The sequence below is a fragment of the Myotis yumanensis genome, unplaced genomic scaffold, assembly GCF_028538775.1.
Source record: "Myotis yumanensis isolate MYYU_CA2020_CCGP unplaced genomic scaffold, mMyoYum1.0.hap1 SCAF_5, whole genome shotgun sequence".
Classification (NCBI taxonomy): domain Eukaryota; kingdom Metazoa; phylum Chordata; class Mammalia; order Chiroptera; family Vespertilionidae; genus Myotis; species Myotis yumanensis.
In genome coordinates this window covers 2,489,658-2,508,383 of record NW_027223756.1, presented here as the reverse complement: position 1 = coordinate 2,508,383, position 18,726 = coordinate 2,489,658, and the positions used below count along the sequence as shown (strand labels likewise).

General features: G+C 48.6%; 1 protein-coding gene across 4 annotated transcripts in view; it reads left to right on the top strand.

Annotated features, from left to right (window-relative positions):
• Nucleotides 1-18,726, top strand: part of RNF216 (ring finger protein 216) — a 115,539-nt gene that overhangs the window by 93,447 nt on the left and 3,366 nt on the right. For all 4 annotated transcript variants that reach the window (XM_070414310.1, XM_070414312.1, XM_070414309.1 and 1 more), the window contains one exon: nucleotides 3,507-3,729. In XM_070414310.1, the coding sequence (XP_070270411.1) occupies nucleotides 3,507-3,729 (223 nt within the window). The remainder of the gene's footprint in view (nucleotides 1-3,506; nucleotides 3,730-18,726) is intronic.

Here is an 18,726-nt window from a genome sequence, read left to right as displayed (position 1 = left end):
AATATGAGTTTGCCCGGCTGGATTTCCAAATTGATTGAGATTAGTGACTCCTTTTTTCCTTCCATTTTCTCCCTTTTTGAACCAGAATGTCTGTAACTATTATCCTGTACCTGTTCTATTGTATTTTAGGAGCAGGTAACGTGTTTCTTTAGTTTCTCAGGCCTACAAATGGAGAGAGACACATTGACTGGTTGCCTCCTGCATGCACCCTGAACAGGGGCAGGGCCGAACCTGCAACCCAGGTACATACCCTTGACCAGGCATGGTTCTCCTTCGGTGCGGCATGGATGAATCTTGAAAACATGCTAAGTGAAAGAAGTAAGTCACAAAAGGCACATCTTATATGATTCCATTTATATGAAATGTCTGTGTACAGAATGGACAAATCCATTAGAGACAGAAAGCAGATTAGCCATTGCAGAGAAAGGGGACTGTTTAATAGATATAAAGCTGGATGGTTGCACAACTTAGGCAATATACTAAATGCTCCTGATTTGTACACTTTAAATGGTTAAAGCAGTACGTTTTTTTTGTATTTTATCACAATAAAATAAAATTTGAGAAACACCTATCATAAAGAATATATGCACCCCTATGTTCATAGCAGCACAATTTACAATAGCTAAGATTTGTAAACAGCCTAAGTGCCCATCAGCAGATGAGTGGATTAAAAAACTGTGGTACATCTACACAATGGAATACTACCCTGCTGTAAAAAAGAAAGAACTCTGACCATTTGCAACAGCATGGATGGACCTGGAGAGCATTATGCTAAGCGAAATAAGCCAGTCAGAGAAGACAAGTGTCACATGATCTCACTCATTTGTGGCATATAATGATCAACATAAACTGATGAGCCAAAATAGATCCAGAGACATAGAAGCATCAAACAGACCATCATACCTTAGAGGGAAGGCAGGAGGGTTGTATGGGGGTGGGGGTGGTAAGAGATCAACCAAAGGACTTGTATGCATGCATATAAGCATAACCAACGGACACAGACACTAGGGGGTAAGGGCATGTGCTGGGGGGCCGGAGCAAGCGGGGAGAGATCAATGGGATAGAAAGGAGACATGTACTACTTTCAACAATAAAGAATTTAAATGAAAAAAAAAAATGTACACACACTCACAAAGGAAAGCCATTTAAGATTTGAATAGTATGTGCCCACGAAATGAAGAGAGCGCCCAGAGTGAGTTCCCAGCGTATTTAAAAGTGGTGAGAAAAGAGGCATGGAATTGTAGGGTCTCTGCTGGTTGTGTGGAAGAGGGAGCGAGCCTTCCTGTTTGAGCATGAGGTCAGCAGACACAGCTGCAACTCAGTCCTCTCTTCCTGTTCTGAACAGCAACACATCCTGTGGGGCTGTTTCCTGTCTCGTTTAGAATCTAGTTGCCAAATCACCTTCCTCCCAGAACTCACTGATTTATCCCAGTTCCAGTTGCATTTTTATTGCTGGGCAGGTGGTCACCAGTCCCAGGATGGCAATCCTTTTTGGTACAAGGCCATTTTGGCCCTACCTACTACTGTTCTGCAAAAGCAAAGGACTCGCTCGAATGGCTATTCATGCAGTGTTGAGTTGCATTCAACCTGTGCATATTCCTTGTCCATTTGAAGTGCCTTTTCTCCCTCACCACACCCACTGTTATTTCACATTGGTGGCTGACAGTGTGGTGAAACAGAGTAAGCAAACACACCCTCTTTCCAAACCTTCAGGAAGAACTGTGTAACCTTGGTTCTTTTCAGTCACTGCTCTCCCACACTACAGCCTACTAGCTCCCCAGGGAGTAAGTCAGCCAGCCCCAGGCACCCAGGGTGTGGTGGCTGAAAGCCACACCTCCATCTTCAGGGTGCTCTGACGCAGGAAGTCTGTGCTTTAGAAAATTTCAATTGTGTTTTGGTCACAGCATTTCAAATTGGAAATTTTTTCGCTAGAACCTTGTAAGCCTTAACATGAAGCATTGACAGGTGTCCTCACAGTTGCTCAGTAACAGAAATAATGAACATGTGTACTATATTATTTAGTTGACAATAATAAATGCACTGTATTTAAACTTTGTCTTCTTGACAATGTTTCCTATTCAGCAAAACTCGTTTGTTCTGTAACTTGAACTGGGTTTAAATTCTTTTCAAGCCAGAGTTCTGACTTCCTTCCTTTTGGGTCATTCAAAAATTAGACCTAAATGAATAGCAGCCAATTTCCTAACGCATTTTTCTATTTTTAAAGAATGGTCTGGCTTCTCAGGAGCATACTACCACAGCAATCTTATAAGTAATGAAAAACCCTTGCCTGCCTTGGCTCCCATGGCTACTCTGACGTAGCAGGAAACCTGGAGTAGTGGAGGCTGCGTTTTCTCAGCCTTAGGAGAGAGGCGCAAATCAGAACTCATCCCCAGGTGGTTACAGTCATTATGGTGCTTGGAGCAGTGGGGGCGTCCCATCTGCAGGGCTGTCCACTTTGTGGGTCCTCCATGCTCTTCCCTAGTCCTAGGAAGCGTTTTAACACCTTCCTGTCAAGATCATACTGGTAATGCCAGCCCAGCCTCTGCTCTCTACCTTCAAGGAACTCAACTTAGAGGAAGACAGACACATAAAGAATTACAGGCCATGGTAGCAAGTGTTATGAACAGAGCATCGTGGAAGTAACTAGTTCAGTAGTGGCAGCTCATGACAAAGAGCCAAGCTGTCATTTTGACCCTAGTCACCTGCCCTTCCACATCAGCTGAAATGCTTCTGGAAACTTGTAGCCCACAGGCTTCCCATTGAGTCACATGTGTGCCCATCCCTCGCTGCCAGGGAGTCTGGGAATGTGGGATTCCATTGGCTATTGGATCACCCCCAACTGTGTCTATCCCACCCCCGTGCCAAATATTTAAAAGTCCAAGGTGTGAATATAACTAAGATTTAGTCTTACTGGCTTTCCATTACCCAGCTCTGTATATATAAAACACATTATTTCAGAAAACCCTGAGTTTTTCTCTCCATTTTAAGACTACAGAGACTCCTATAACAAATAGATTGTCATTTTCTAAGTGCTTTGTGCCAGGCACTGTGCCAGGGTACTTTGTATTTTGCCTGAAATCCTCAAAACACTATGAGAAAGCTGTGTTTTCCCAATTTAAAAATGAGGAAACTGAGTCTCCAATTGAGTAATTTACTGAAGGTTGACAACTGATCGACAGAACCCAGTTCTCAGGTCCAAAACATAGGCTCTTTTCTCTCTTTGAATGTCACCAAAAGGGCTAGGCCAGTGGTCGGCAAAGTGTGGCTCTTCCACAAAATACCACATATGGGCGCACACGTACAGTGCGATTGAAACTTCGTGGCCCATGCGCAGAAGTCGGTATTTTGTGGAAGCGCCACACTCAAGGGGCCAAAGAGACACATGTGGCTCGCGAGCCACGGTTTGCCGACCATGGGGCTAGGCAATCATACAGAATAGCCATATTCTTCTCTCTTCTTCGTCTTCCCTGCTGTCTCCAATCGTGTGTTTTTGTTTTGGTTTTCAGTGAAGAGAAAATGACTGCTGCTCGCATTAGAAAATGCCATAAATGTGGGACGGGCCTCATCAAATCCGAAGGCTGCAACCGCATGTCTTGCCGCTGCGGAGCCCAAATGTGCTACCTCTGTCGAGCATCCATCAATGGGTATGACCATTTCTGCCAGCATCCTCGCTCTCCAGGAGCCCCCTGCCAGGAATGTTCGAGATGTTCTCTCTGGACCGACCCCACTGTAAGTGAATGCCTGGCTGCCTATTGCACTGTAGGGGGAATATCAGTAAGATGATATAATGAAGTAAGGTGATATATCGTGACATGTTGTGACCTGTGAAAAGATAGGAAATTCATAGACCAATAACCACAGGAAAAAATTGAGTAATAAAAAAGCTACTTCTCAGAAACCAGCATGCCCAAACAGTTTATGAGCAAATTTTTCAAACCTTTAGAGAATAAATTCTTTATGCCATCTGAAATGTTTCAGAGCATAGAAAAGTAAGGAAAGTTTTACATAATATTTGAATAAAATCTGCATAATGCTGATACCAACACGTGACAGAGATAACCCCAAAAAAGAAAACTGCAGATCAGTTCTACATATGACTATAGGTTTTCAATTCTCTAAATAAAATACCAGCAAATAAAAACCATGACCAAGTAAGATTGTTCCAGAAATGCAAGATGGTTCAATATTATGACCTCTTAATAAAATTCACCGTATAATAGCTTTAGATGGTAAAGACATTGAATTAAAATCCGATAGCCAGTCTTGATTTTGAGCTTTAAAAAAATAGTGTTAGAAGGATGCTTTACTTAATATTATATTTTTTAAAATCCATAGTTCAAAGCAGTCAATATTAGCATGTATTTAATAATGAAATACATAGACACATTCCCAAAAAGTCAAATGTAAGACTATCACCACTATTTTATTCTGGAACTGCTTGTCAGTACAATTAGCTAAGAGAATTTTTAAAAAGGTACAGATATTGGAGAAGATAATTGCTAATGTTTATTAGGCACCCACATGTGTCAGACTGTTGTAAGCACTTTGATGTGTAGAGAAGAAAAGCAGATCCACCATGTTAGACCTGAGAAAAGACGAAATAATCAACTTGAAGGCTATTAGAAGCAGCAGATGGCTAGATACAAAATAAGTACACAGAATGCCACTCGGCAGCAATATAAATCATCAAATACCCTAGAAATGAACTTTAGTTAGAAATGTGAGGAAAACCGTATCGAAGGACAAGAAAGAGATTTGAACATATGGACAAATGTGCTCTGTTCTTAAATAGTTTTATATTAGAAATATCAGTTCTTCTTAAAATAGTTTTAAATTTGAAACTACCACAGTCCTTTGTAAGTTGATCTATAAGGATAGCAATGTGACATGTGAGAAGGCTTGTTCTACCAAAAAGTGATTCAGCCTAACAGTGAGTACCTGCTGGCTGGGCAAATGAAAAGCCTTGAGGAAGGGCACCAAAGCCCATGGGGGTGCCCAGTGACAGCCAGTCACTCCTCAGCTTTCACCTGAGACAAGTGAAGATGACCTGGATGATGGAGAAGCATCTTGTCCCTCAAATAGGAGACTTGGTGTTTATAGAGAGATTAGTTATCTCCAAAGTCATTTAGAAGTTCACTGCAATTCCCATTTAAATTCAGTAGGATTTTTCCCTGAAAAATTACCTATCATTTTGAAAATAAGACTAATTTTTACTATTAAGCTAAACTAATTAAAACCATATAGGCTGCCCTGGTTGGTTTGGCTCAGTGGATAGAGCATCGGCCTGTGGACGGAAGGCGGTCCCAGATTCAATTCTGATCAGAGGCACATGCCCAGGTTGCGGCACGATCCCCAGGAGGGGGCATGCAGGAGGCAGCCAATCTCTCTCCTCATTGATGTTTCTCTCTCTCCCTCTCCCTTCCTCTCTAAAATCAATAAAAATATACTTTAAAAAAAAAAACAACCATATAGGCTGATAAAAGAATAGGCAGCTAGATCAAAGGAACAAAATAGATACCAGAAATAGACCCATATGAGTTTAATGTGAAAAAAATACCATTTCAATTCACTAGGAAAATGATAGATTCATTCTTAACTATTCAGTGTTGCCAGGACTAGTTTGACAGAAAAGCCTCGTTCTCATGAAGTTTACAGCCTAAAACAAGAATCCTTCATGTAGTGAGTGCTGTGTAGGAAAATGAGAGTAGCGTGATAGGGAAGGACCGGAGCTAGAGGAGGCGGCCAACCTCAGAGTGATCTGAGAGACCTGTGTGGGGAGGAGGAGAAGCAGCAAGGTAGGCCAAGGAAATAAAACAGATTTAGCCTGTTTGGGGACCAACAGTAGCCAGTGTGGCTTGCAGGTGGTGAGCTAAGGAAGGAACGTAAGAGGTGGGCAAAGAACCAGGCTGTGGATGGGTCTCACCGAGTGTGGTGGGGTGCTGTTGCCGGACTTATGTAGGAGAGTGACTTGGCCTGATTTAAGTTTTCAAGGTCACACTGGCTATCATGTGGATTGAGAAACAAGGGGAAATTGTAACATATATGTGATATAGATAATTTAATATGTTAATATCTAAAGAGTAATGTGACTCAATAAGAAATCAGTAAAGCCCAGCTGGCGTAGCTCAGTGGTTGAGCATCGACCTATGAACCAGGAGGTCTTGGTTTGATTCCTTGTCAGGGCACATGCCTGGGTTGTGGGCTCCTTCCCCAGTGTGGAGTATGCAAGAGGTGGCCAATCAATGATCCTCCCTCATCATTTATGTTTCTCTCTCTCTCTCTCTCTCTCTCTCTCTCTCTCTCTCCCCCTCTCCCTCTCCCTCTTCCTCTCCCTCTCGCTCTCCTTCTCTCCCTCTCTCCCTCTCCTCCCTTCCTCTCTCAAATCAGTGATTATGTATATTTTTTTTATTTTTTTTTTTAAGAAATCAGTAAAAACCCCTATTTTAAAATAAGGATTAATTTGTCTGAATATCAGAAAGCCCCAAAATAGCAGTGGCTTCTACAAGATAAAGGTCTATTTCTCCCTCATGTAAGTAACAGTGGTGGACAGCCCGGGGGTCGGATGCTCACATTAATATAGTATACAGCTATAAAAAGCAATGCTATTTATCTATTTTAAAACATGGAGGTGTGGGAGGAAGCATGGGAAGATTTACACATAAAATACAAACAGCATGCAGCTGGGGGTCACGACCCAAGTTACCACAGAGGCGAATAGTAATAGAAGTGATTGGTGAGCATTGAGTAGGCCAGGTCTAGGGGACAGTAGGGTGTGGTAGGGACTGCGGCAAACAGGAGAAGGTGTGGGCTGCTACTCAGCTCCCACAGCTTGTTGCCAGATGAGATTATATTCAGTTACCATGGCTGCAAATTTTCCAAAGAGGCTAGAAATATGTATTTTAATGTGAACTCTCCCAATTTTTAAAGATTGGGTTATTAATCCAAGGATCTTTAAAACACAGTTCAGCCTGGCCATGTGGCTCAGTTGCTTGAGTGTTGTCCCATGCACCAAAGGGTCTCCACTTTGATTCCTAGTCAGCGCACAAAGCTGGGTTGAGGGTTCAATCCCCTGTCAGGGCATGGACTAGAGGCAACCAAGTAATATTTCAATCTCTCCCTCCCTCTGTCTCTAAATCAATAAAAAACATTTTTTTTTTTTAATATACAGTTCAGCACGACTGGTGTGGCTCAGTTGGTTGGAGCATCATCCTGTGTACCAGGAGGTGGCAGGTTCAATTCCCAGTCAGGGCACATACCTAGGTTGCGGGTTCAATGCCCAGTCAGGGTAGGTGCAGGATGCAACTGATAGATGTTTCTCTCTCCCATCAATGTTTCTCTCTCTCTCCCTTCCTCTCTCAAATCAATTTTTTAAAATAAAATAAAAAAAGAAAGACTTATAAGCCCTAGCCAGTTTTGCTCAGTGGTTAGAGCATCGGCGTTTGGACCAAAAGGTTACAGGTTCTGTTCTGATCAAGGATACGTACTTCGATTGCAGGCTCTATCCCTGGCCCTGGTTGGGCACATGCAGGAGGCAACCAGTTGATGTGTCTCTCTCACATCAATGTTTCTTTCTCTCAGTCTCTCCTCCTCCTTTCCACTCTCTAAAAATCAGTGAGAAAAAATATATCCTTGGGTGAGGATTAACAAAAATAATTTTTTTAAATACACAGTTCAAGCCAGTATTTTATAAGCCAAAGAAAAGGTCTTTGCCCTGGTGCAGAGCAGCGTGGATGTGCCTGACAAGAGGTTTCGGGATAACTGGGCTGCGGGCCACAGAGCCACCGACTTTGAAAAGCAGTGAGTCCTCTGGAAACCAGGCACCTGCATGTGAGGAGCAACCTCCTCACTGGTCAGAACGTTGGGCCGAGGCCCCAGGAACTGCTCTTATCCGACAGCTCTGTGACCCCATAAGGCTTATTAGTACCCCCCCCTGCCCTCCCCATCGCTGAGGAAAAACCATGAAAGAAAGGGGAGGTTTAGTAAAGAGAGGAGCCGTCCTTCTGTGGTCGATGTGTGGAGGGAGGGGCGGTGCAGCGGGAGCACTGGGCAAGGTGAGCCATGCTGCTTTGGGGACAGAACTTCAGGTCGTGGCCATTCTGCTGACTCCCTCCTCTGCCCCATCCAAGTAGCCACGGGGGCTGAGCATCTCTAGGAACGAGGTGGGGAAACGGGATCCTTTTTCTTCAGCTGCAGCTCCTGAGAAGTCCTCCTCCCCCCGACCCATCTTGTCTCTAGAAACAAAGAGCAGAGTGGGAGGACCAGCGGGCGGATGCCGCAGGCTGGCCTATTCTTAGTGCTGGTTTTCTTTCTTCTCCTTCTCCCGGTTCTTAGTCCCTCTCCTGCCACCTCCTTTCTTCCCACGCGTGGAATCGATGATAAAGGTTTCTCCTGTTCTGTTACCTTGTTTGGGTGCCATAGCATGCGGCTGCCCACTTGTTTTCTTGTTGAGTTGTCTTCTACTCTGAGAAAGGTTCTGGATTTGCTTAAAATAAGCTGGGAAGGAAGGTCGGGCACCTACAAACCCCTTCGGTTTCCTCTGGTAGCCACAGTCAGAGATTTTGTTCTTCGTGTCCCGTTCCCATCAAAACTGGGATCAGCCCGTTTCCTTAATTCTCACCAGGAGACTGATTGAATTCCAACCCAGCATCTGTTGGGGCTTCTGAGAACACAAAGCCATTCAGAAGTTCAGGGAAACAAAGCAGGCCCTGTCGGCAGAGCCGCTCTCCGCCTAATGAGCCCTCGGGGCGGGAAGAGTCTCATTTGTCAGTGGGGAGCTGTCCGTGGGTTAGCGAGAAGTGGAGCTTTCATCCTTAATGACCAGCGATTGCTTGGGAACCCAAACTAACTTCATGTTAGAGAGCTAACACGGTGAAGGGTAACGTTCTTTTTCTGTTAGTTATCCAAAATAAACCAAACATTCAACCAGGAGTCTTACAAAAACACGATGTCATTTTAGAAAGAAAAAAACAGAGTAGCAAACAGTCACAGCAAACCACAGTTCTCTGGTTTAGGGGCCAGAATGCAAAGCAAAATCTCAACACACAAGTGAACAAACATTTGCAATGGGGGAAGGGTTCTCCCGGGACTTGACTGGATCCAAATATGCTGACTCTTCTCTTGGCCGAGAGTGGCCGCATGAGCGGCGGGGCTCCCGCTTCCTACCTTGCTGCGGGAGTTTGTGTTCAGAAGTCACCTGGCAGCCTGGACCCGACAAGTTTGGCAGAATTCCTTAATACAAAACAAAGTCGGTATTGATCATGGGTTTTGGCTACCAGAACCTGCACAGAATTGTTTTCTACAACTTTGTTTTCTGACTGTAGGCGTGTAAAGCATGTTCAGTTCAAATAAAACCCAGGGCTTTTGCAGCCAGTTTGCATTTTAGTGCCGTTATCTCCTGGCTATTGGTGAGGAAACCTACTTAAGTTTCCCAAGTCTGCAGTGGATCGGACGGGACCGCCATATGCGTTCATATATTTAATTCTGTAGCCGTTCCCTAAGGCAGAGGTGTCATCCCACTTTTACAAATGAGTAAACTTGCTGGGGACTGGTCAGTAACGGGTCGGAGGAGGGGTGTCCATCCCCGGTCATTCATGTGGAGGCCCGGCGGCTTGGAGACCTGGCTGCAGCGGCCCAGGAAGGAAGCACTGTTGCAGCAGTGAGGGGCAGAAGAGTGCTTCAGGGGGGCTGGTGAGGAAAAGGTGGGAGCCCACCCTGGAGGAAGATATTCCAGACCTGAGGTTGGTAACTAATTTCTGGCCTCAGCATTTTTTTCCCTTCACTTTTTTTTTTTTTAAATCCTCACCCAAGGAAATGCTTAGAGAGAGGAAGAAAGAGAAAGAAACATCAATAGGTTGCCCTCTGTATGTGCCCCAACCAGGAATATTTAACCCCCAACCCAGGTATGTGCCCTGACCGGGGATCAAACTAGCAACCTTTCGTGCACAGGATGACACTCAGCCAACTGAGCCACTCCAGCCAGGCTTTCTTAACTTTTTAAATTTACCTTCTATAAAAAGAAAAAGAATCAAGTGAGCCCTCGTGTTGCCCCACCCCCAGCTCCCACACTTGGCCATAGCATTTTATTTCTAGTCACTGTTTTAAATACCATTGTTGCCGTTACAACTGGGGGCAGGGCCACTTTCCTGTTATACAGATGAAGAAAATGACATTCAGGTCACTTGGTAAAACCGGATGCAAGTCCAGGTCTTGGACCAGATGTCGGCTCCTTCCCCTCCAAAAGCCTCCGTGTCCTGGAGCAAGGTCCCAAATAAAGATGCTCTCCAGTCAGGCTGCCCACGGGGTCCCTGAGCCCAGTGAACTGAGTGCGCCTCCACAGGGTGGAACCCTCACGGGACCCCTTCCCCGTTGAGCAAGTTGCAGGTGGTAGAAAGGGGGCTTGGCAGCTCCAAATTGAGTGTCCCTGATGGCATTTGGATGTCACCAGAGGACTTTCCCCAGGAGGACACAGCAGGGCTCAGTCCAGTAAGCATGGCGGGTGGGCATGTGTTGTCTTTAGCAAATGCCAGCAGGCCCCGGGCTGAGCACTTAACCCTGAGACCCTGAGAGGAGTCACAATATGGCCACACTCCAGGCTGCCTCAGAGCCCTGGGGAGCTCTGGACAGAAAGGTGTGTGGGTGCTGGGCCTCGCCCCAGGAGAGACTGCAGAAGGCAGCCCAGAGCCTCTGCCTTTGCTTCTCCCCAGCACAGTCCAGACCCCAGCTGCACAGCGTGTGCCCCTCCAGGCTGCGCGTCACCACATTCCCCCCCCCCCCCCCGCAATTTCCTGTTGCAGGGGGACAGCTGGGCGGGGGGCTGGGGCGGGGGGGGTAAGACTCTGCTGTTGCTCAGCGATCTGCAGTTGATCTGGGAATAATTTGAAACTAAATCCTCAGCTCTTTGGAAGCCTTTTATGAAATCATTGCAAGTTTATTAACAACAGCTGTGGCCACACATGACCTGGATCCCAACCCCCAATATCGCAAGCGGGAAGCAGTAGTTGCCTTGCAATTCCCAGTCACCTTTCTAAGGGGAGAAAAAGTCAAATGAAGAAGGAAAGTCGCCCATCTTCCCTCCCTGGTCACAGGAGGCTGGACAGCCGGCAGGCAGGCAGCCAGCCCTGGTGACAGAAATGCTGATGAAAACAGGCTCAGGACTGTTCCCAGCTTTGACAAGACAACCGTGTGCCCAGGCTGAGTGTTGGTTTTAGGTACTTTCAGCCTGTGGCTGGCGGTCGGTGTTAATACCCGAGTGGTAAGTGTTCTCTCTCCCCTCATGCTCTCCTGTCCAGACCCTGCGCCTGGCTGAGCCGCAGGCTTGTTGAGAGACAAGTTAAGGAGTTGGGTTTTGTGGCAGTTTTTTTCTTAATTAGAACCTGTGGTGAGTTCTGCCTCACTTCCTGCCGGCGCTGCATGCCGAGTCCTTACTTGGCAAGGCTGAGCCCGCCGTCCACCTCATGCTCCTGCCAGGCCTCGCTCCCCACCCACCTCCCGTGAAGCGGGCGTGCCAGAGTCTCCGTGTCAGGCCAGCACTTCTGCATCCTGCTGAGCTCAGGAATTCAGGGAAAGGAAGGAAATAAACTCTGCTCCCTCTTAAGATGCAGCCCGCTTGGTTCTTTATTTAAAGTGTCCTCCAGCCCTAGCTGGTTTGGCTCAGTGGATAGAGCCTCAGCCTGGGGACTGAAAGGTCCTGGGTTCAATTCCCATCAAGGGCACATGCCCAGGTTGCAGGCTCATTCCCCAATAAGGGGTGTGCCAGAGGCAGCCGATTCGTGATTCTCATTGATGTTTCTGTCTCTCTCTTCCTCTCCCTTCCTCTCTGACATCAATAAGAGTATTTAAATAAATAAATAAATAAAGCGTCCTCCAGATCTACTGGCCGGTGAGATTCCATGTCCCATTCTGCTCTACTGCTTTGTCCCGTGCGCGGCCCACTGGGTGCTGCACGTGTTCCCGTCACAGTTCTCAGAGTGGCATGCGTGGCTCACTGCTACTCCACCTGGTATTTTGAGAGCCACCCATCTAGGGACACTGATTGCTCACCAGCGTCTTCCCTCCCACCTCAGCCCAGCCGTGCTTACAGGAACACTCTGTGGACCTGTTAGAAAGTATTCACTGAGATTAGGAGGCCAGAAGGGAGGCAGAGAGGAGGCTCACCCAGACCTATGGATCTGTCTTAAAGCCCGAGCCAAAGGCCAGGGAGACTTGTGCTGGGTGGGGGTGTCACCCTTGGTGGCCGTTCACCAGGGCTGTTGGGGTGTCCAGCACAGTGAGTACAGACAACTGTCTGTCCCTCTCGCCAGGGAGGATAAAGGGGAGCGCAGGTTTCAAGCAGGTTCCGTTTATCCTCCAACCCTATTGAGGGCAGAACAATTGGAGGGGCCCTAATGGCTCACTCCCAGTGCCAGCAGCCTCTGGCTGCCTGCGGAGTCCAGAAGTGCCCAGGCATCCCTGGGGCTGTCAGCCCAGAAGGAGCGCCAGGCTCTGCCCTGGTTCTGGTTTCACTCCTCACCACAGCCTCGGAGCCCGCTGCTCCTGGGTAGAGGCCCGGCAGCCCTGTGAGGCCTGGAAGGCACTTGGAGAGCCGGCGTGAGGATGGGAGCGGCACACACAGGGAGGGCCGAGCAGAGAGCCTCTGTGGGGGGAGCCTCGGGCTTTTTTATATATATATATAATTGATTTTTTTACAGAGAGGAAGGGAGAGGGATAGAGAATTAGAAACATCGATGAGAGAGAAACATCGATCAGCTGCCTCCTGCACATCTCCTACTGGGGATGTTCCCGCAACCAAGGTACATGCCCTTGACCAGAATCGAACCTGGGACCCTTCAGTCCGCAGGCCGACGCTCTATCCACTGAGCCAAACTGGTGAGGGCACCTCGGGCTTTTTGAAAGTGATACATGTTACACACCGGTGGGGTAGGCCCAGTGTGCCCTGCGTTCTCGCTGTTGAGGTCAATGTGTCTGAGGATCAAAACCATGGGCTTTTTGTGACAGAAGGAGAAAAGTCTATGGGGCGTCATAATATGTATACAAGTAACTCAGTGGCCTCCTGAGAAAACGTGTCGGGCAGGGAAATCAGAAGTGTTTGCTCCACGATCGAGGTGGCCAAGAACAGCACCCAGTCAGCGGTGATGGGAGGCTCAGTTGCCATGAGCCAGCAAGTCCTCCTGCCTTGGGTGGGGCCCAGCCTCGCCCCTGAGGTTTCCAGCTCCCTGAGTCCCCACTCCCACTCCCGCTCTGGGGCAGCGGAGTCTGCTGGCTTCACCTCAGAGGCCCGGTGCCAGGGAGGCCAGTTCAAATGGCTCATTTTAAGACAGAGGTGGGGAACATCTGGCCACGGGCTGCATAAGACCCGAAAAATCATTTCGTCTGGCCCTGCCAAGGTATTAGGGGTGAGTTAATGAAATGTTTGACCAAATATAGCAGGCTAATTTTTAAGTGGATAATTTTACATAGCCCAGAATGCTGTTATAAATACCCAAATGGCCCTTGGCAGAAATAAGGGTCCCCACCTCTGCCTAAGGGCTGGCACGTGCACTTTTGTGTGAGCTGACCCTAAGAAAGTAAGATTTCCCAAAAGCTTTCCAGGGACGTGGCCCCTTCTCAGCCCCTTCTCGGCTGCATTGGTTGTTTATCTCCTTGGGGTGTTTGTTTTTGCCCTACTCTGCATTTAGTGGCGAAAGGAGATTTCAGAGTTCTGTCCATTCCAGAAAGAAAAAACCCTCTTGTATTTCAAGATGGGAAAGATACACTTTCTAGAACAAAGCAGGGCCTAAAAATAGTCACCTCTGACAGTGATGAGGGCTGGCAGGCAGGGTTCCTGGTCTCCAGGCTCACTACTCCAGAAGCTCCCATTCAGAAGCCTGTAGTTTGTGTGGGGAAGAGCTCAGGCTATGAGACTGGGCCTCGGTTTCCTCATCTGTAGTGCGGGGATTAATGACTAGTACTTAACGCGTGGAGTTAGGAAGGTTACTTCTGTGTGAGGTGCTTAGAGTAAGAGCTGGCTCACAGCCCTCCAGCTCGCCTGGATTTCCTGTGAGTGACTCAGCCCCTGCAGGACAATGAATTCTGTGATCCCGCCCGCCGCACCTGGCCTGCACATCATCTTCTTTCCTCCCATTGTTCTCCATGTCCAGCAGCCTGGGCGTGTCCTAGATTTGCAGAATGGCAAGCCTTTTCCACAAATGCCCTTATTTACTGTGAATGATGGCCATGGGGTGCCTAGAATGCTTCCCGAGGGAGCTCCCCTCTAGGAGGGCTTCGGTGCCTCGTCTGTCACTCAACCCCAAACCCAAGAAATGTTCTGATAGGAGCCAGTCTTCATGTTTTATCTCAAAATAACCCTACACTTACCTTCTCTTTTTTTTTAACATTAATGTTTTTAATTGTAGGAAAATACATATAAAATAAAACTTGCTATTTTAGAAGTATACAGTTCAGTCTGTCTTCACTCTTTACTTGAGGAATTTAAAATGCTTATGTGAAGCTGCTTGTGGAAAGAATTTACATCCCAGATGAAGTAAGAAATCTTCCCTTTAGAATCTAAAATATTTGGCTGAAACTATAATTTTCAAAAAATATATGTTAGGCAGTGTTTGGGGTTTTTTTTAATCCTCACCCGATAATATTTTTTTCCATTGATTTTTAAAGAGAGTGAAAAAGATGGAGGGGGCGGAGAGAGAGAAACATTGCTGTGAAACACACATCAATTGGTTGCCTCCCAGAATTGCGGAGCAAACCTGCAACCCAAGTATGTGTCCTTGACCAGGAATTGAACTCTCAACCCAGGGGCGGGGCGGGGGTGGGGGTGGCGGGGGTGGCGGGGTGGAAGGCAACTTTCTAACCATGGAGCAACAGTAGCCAGGGCTGTTAGGCAGTGTTTTAGTTCTTAGTTTCTAAACACAGTGTCCTGTGATTCCAACCAGTTGGAGAAAGTTGAAATCTGAAACTCCTGACCCATATTCTAGGTGTAACTGACAATTTACTCATTATTTATGCTAACAATCGCTGCTCAAAATAGGTGAGTGCTGACATTTTCTGGTGAAATACAGACTGAATTCAGACTCTAAGGGCACTGCCTACTGGGGGAAGGACAGGACGTAAGGACAAATGCCCTTGAGTGCACTCACCAGATCTGGAGTGATCAGAGCAAAGGAAGGAAGGGCAGCGCTCCAGCGCTCCGGTGGCTCTCTTCAAAAGAAGAACTCCCGGGCTCCTTGTCCCCTCCGCCAGGGAGCATTTCCATGGCAGCCGAGATGTCTGTGCCGGCGCCTCCCTCCCCCAGGCCCCACCTCCTCCTCCAGGAAGCCTCCCTGCTCCACTCCCAACTCCGGGCCTCCTTGGAGTGCAGGGCCAACAGGTCTGTGTCCCCAGAGCAGCACACACAGCAGGCAACAGGCACAGGCCCAGTGAGCGCCCTGCCAGCTTGGGCTGGGCCCCACCGTGGGGGGGCAGGTAGGGCCCGGGCAGTGTGAGCTACTCAGAGGCCATGGGCGGGAGCACCTGCCGCCCTGCCCTCCCGAAGCTGGCAGATCCGCATCAAGAAGCTCAGTTCACACTCACCTCTGCAAAGGCCCCAGACCCACCTGAGGGAACCCTTAAACTGCGTCTGTTCAGGCGGAACTTCCACCAGGAGCATGGGATTAGCACAGGAAACGCGTCGACAAATAAAATCAGGCAGGTGCCTCTCAGCAGGGAGAGGGGACCTGGCATCTTCCACCCAAAAGGGAACCCTCTCTTGCCCTCATTCTTCACTTACCCTGACAGAACTCTTCTCTGCTGCGCATCCAGCGCAGGGCCTGATGTATACCGAACTCTCAGTACTGGCTTTTTTTTCTTTTTTTTAATTGATTTAAGAAAAAAAGTAGGGGAGAGAGAAAGAGAAACATCAATGTGAGAGAAACAGACCAGTTGCCTCCCACACTGTGGATCGAACCCACAACTGGGTATGTGCCCTGACAGGGAATCTGACCGGCGACCTTTCGGTGCATAGGATGATGCCCAACTAACTGGGCCACGCTGGCCAGGGCTCTCAGTACTGACCCTGGAAAGAAGCAATGCATACACCCTTCAGATTTTCCCACCAAGTTAGCAGTGGGACAGGGACACCTTCACAAACTTCCGAATTTCCTCCAGGAAAGCTACTTGAGTGATGCCGTAGAACTGTATAAAGCAGAGGTCCTCAAACTTTTTAAACGGGGCCAGTTCACTGTCCCTCAGACATTCCACACATGCGCACTGCAGGCCCGGGACGAGTCGGCTGCTAAGCAGGACAGGCAGCGGTGGCAAAAACACCTGGCGGGCCGGATAAATGTTTTTGGCGGGCCGCATGTGGCCCACGGGCCGTAGTTTGAGGACCCCTGCTATAAAGCATTTGCCGTAACTTGGAACAACTTTCTCTGGGTCCTCAGTTTCTGTGCTCTAAGGAAGCTAGAATGGGGATTTCTAAGATGCCTTCTGTGCTGTCAGAGGCCTTGAGCCTCCCTCTGGGGACTGATGGGCATAAGCACATTTAGGTGATGTGGTCGAAATAGGGACTTGGTGGTGGTGGTGGTGATGGTGAAGGTAGTACTGGTGGCAATGATGGTGATGGTGAAGGTAGTATAAAATGGTGATGGTGGTGATGGTGAAGGTAGTGCTAGTGGTGGTGGTGGTGATGGTAAAGGTAGTACTGGTGATGATGATGATGATGATGGTGAAGGTAGTACTAATGGTGATGGTGGTGATGATGAAGGTAGTGCTAGTGGTGGTGGTGGTGGTGATGGTAAAGGTAGTACTAATAGTTATAATTAATAAATGACCAGTCAAGAAACCTGTCACTTGTACCTAAGGAAGCCACTGAGAGAAATGTTGGGGGCATCTGCCAATCTGTACCATTTTTTCTCGAAACTTCTCATCTTTCTGAACTCTAGCCTGCCGTCTGTCAGACTTTCCTACCTTTAATCATGAGCGCTTGCCTCGTGCTGAGTCCTTCACACACTGGGGCTCATCCGTCCTTCCAGCAGCCAGTTTTCCATGAGGGGCTGAGACGGGGGTGCTCAGCAGCTCGCCCCAGGTTACCTGTTGCGAGGCATAGGCACTGCACTCCTGCTTCCCTTCACTTTCACCCCTTCCCTCTGGCACCAAAGTAGAGGTTTGCCAGCTCCTAATCTAGATACCTGGTAGAACTTACCTTGACATTCACATGAAGGCCTCAGACTGTCCACCAGACCCTGAGTTACTAGAGCCCTTTGTGTTGACTGGCTTAGTGAATACCCTGTAGAGCAGTAAGTTCCTCGTTTGGGGTGTTCGCAGAGAGGCAGGGTGACCGCATCTTGGATTTTTTTAGCGTTTTTATGCGTTACCTGGGGGTGGACATGACACCCACCAGCATTCCTCCAGGACATGCGATTCTCTTATGTGCTCGAGCACATGGCAGCGTCCGAAATGCATGATGGGGTCTTAACCTTTGTCACGTCTCCTGTTCCCCTTGCCTTGCTCAGAACAGCTGGCCAGGCGAGGCTGGGTGTCTGATGATAAGGATTTTCAAATGTCGGAGTGGGAAAGAGTCCTTGAGACCATTGAGTCCAGACCATCATTTGAGGCCTGGAGAATGGAAGCGCAGTTCAGTGAGGCGCCCACTGCTACCCGCAGAGCCCAATCTCCAGGGGCTCTGTCCTAAAAGCTTTATCTGCAAAGAAAGGGACAATATTATGTAGCTGTTCACTCATTCCATCCGTCTTGCTGTTGACCAGAAGGTGAACCAATAAACGTAGAACAGTGTCTAGCACAGCGCAGGTGTCTGACGCTGACTGAGTGAAAGCATCGGGGGCTCGTGACCACCTGGCGACCTCACGAACTGCTGTCTTGGCCGGGACATTAAAACCACGCGGAGTGAATCTGCGAACCGTCCACTGCTCAGCCCCACCAGGCGCTGCCACTCCTCTGGGCCTGGGACTCCCAGGGTCCTTCCCAGCTCATCCTCCGCTCTGTGACTCCACTCACATCTGAGACGTTGCCTGGGAGGCTCAGCTGGTCAGAGCCTCAGGTCGGCGTGGAAAATGCAGACTTACCACTGACACTGCTCCCCCCAGAGCACACCCAGCCGGGAGCAAACATGGTGTCCAGCAGGCTCTTGAAGCACCAAAACTCCCGCCCCCACGTTGGGCACCACTGCCCTTCCCTGCACGTCTCCAGCTTGGCTGCTCTGAACTCCTAGAGCCACAGCTGGAAGACCCAAGACAGACCAGGCCTGCCTGTCATTCAGTGTAAGCGTGCAGCTGAGGCGACCAGCAGGGTCCTGCCCTGCTCCACATCCTGCCCAGAGCTGCTGCCCTGCCCAGAGCCCCTCTGGCTCCTGCCCCCAGGCTGGGTAATCCAAGTCTGAAGTGCCAGTCAGCATAGCCGGCCCACCAGGTGTTGAGTTTGGGAAGGGGCGTGGCGGGGTCTGTTCTGAACCTGCTGTGCCCTTCCTCCTGCACCGAGACCTGCCCGGGCTTCACTGGCGGGTGCTGCTGCTTCCACAGCCCACCAGCCTCCGAGGCGCTAAGGGCTGGCTTCAGGGCTCGAGGGCCTGAGCAGGCATTAGTGCAGCCCACGCAGGGAGGGAGCCAGCCAGGCTGCTGGGCTCAGGCTATAAGCTCGGGATCATCGGGCCCTGCCCACCCAGACTTACTAGCTTCCCCAGCCCCCAGCTGCATGAGACAGGTCCTCCCTCTGCTTACCCTGTAGCTGAGTGAACAAAGCAGG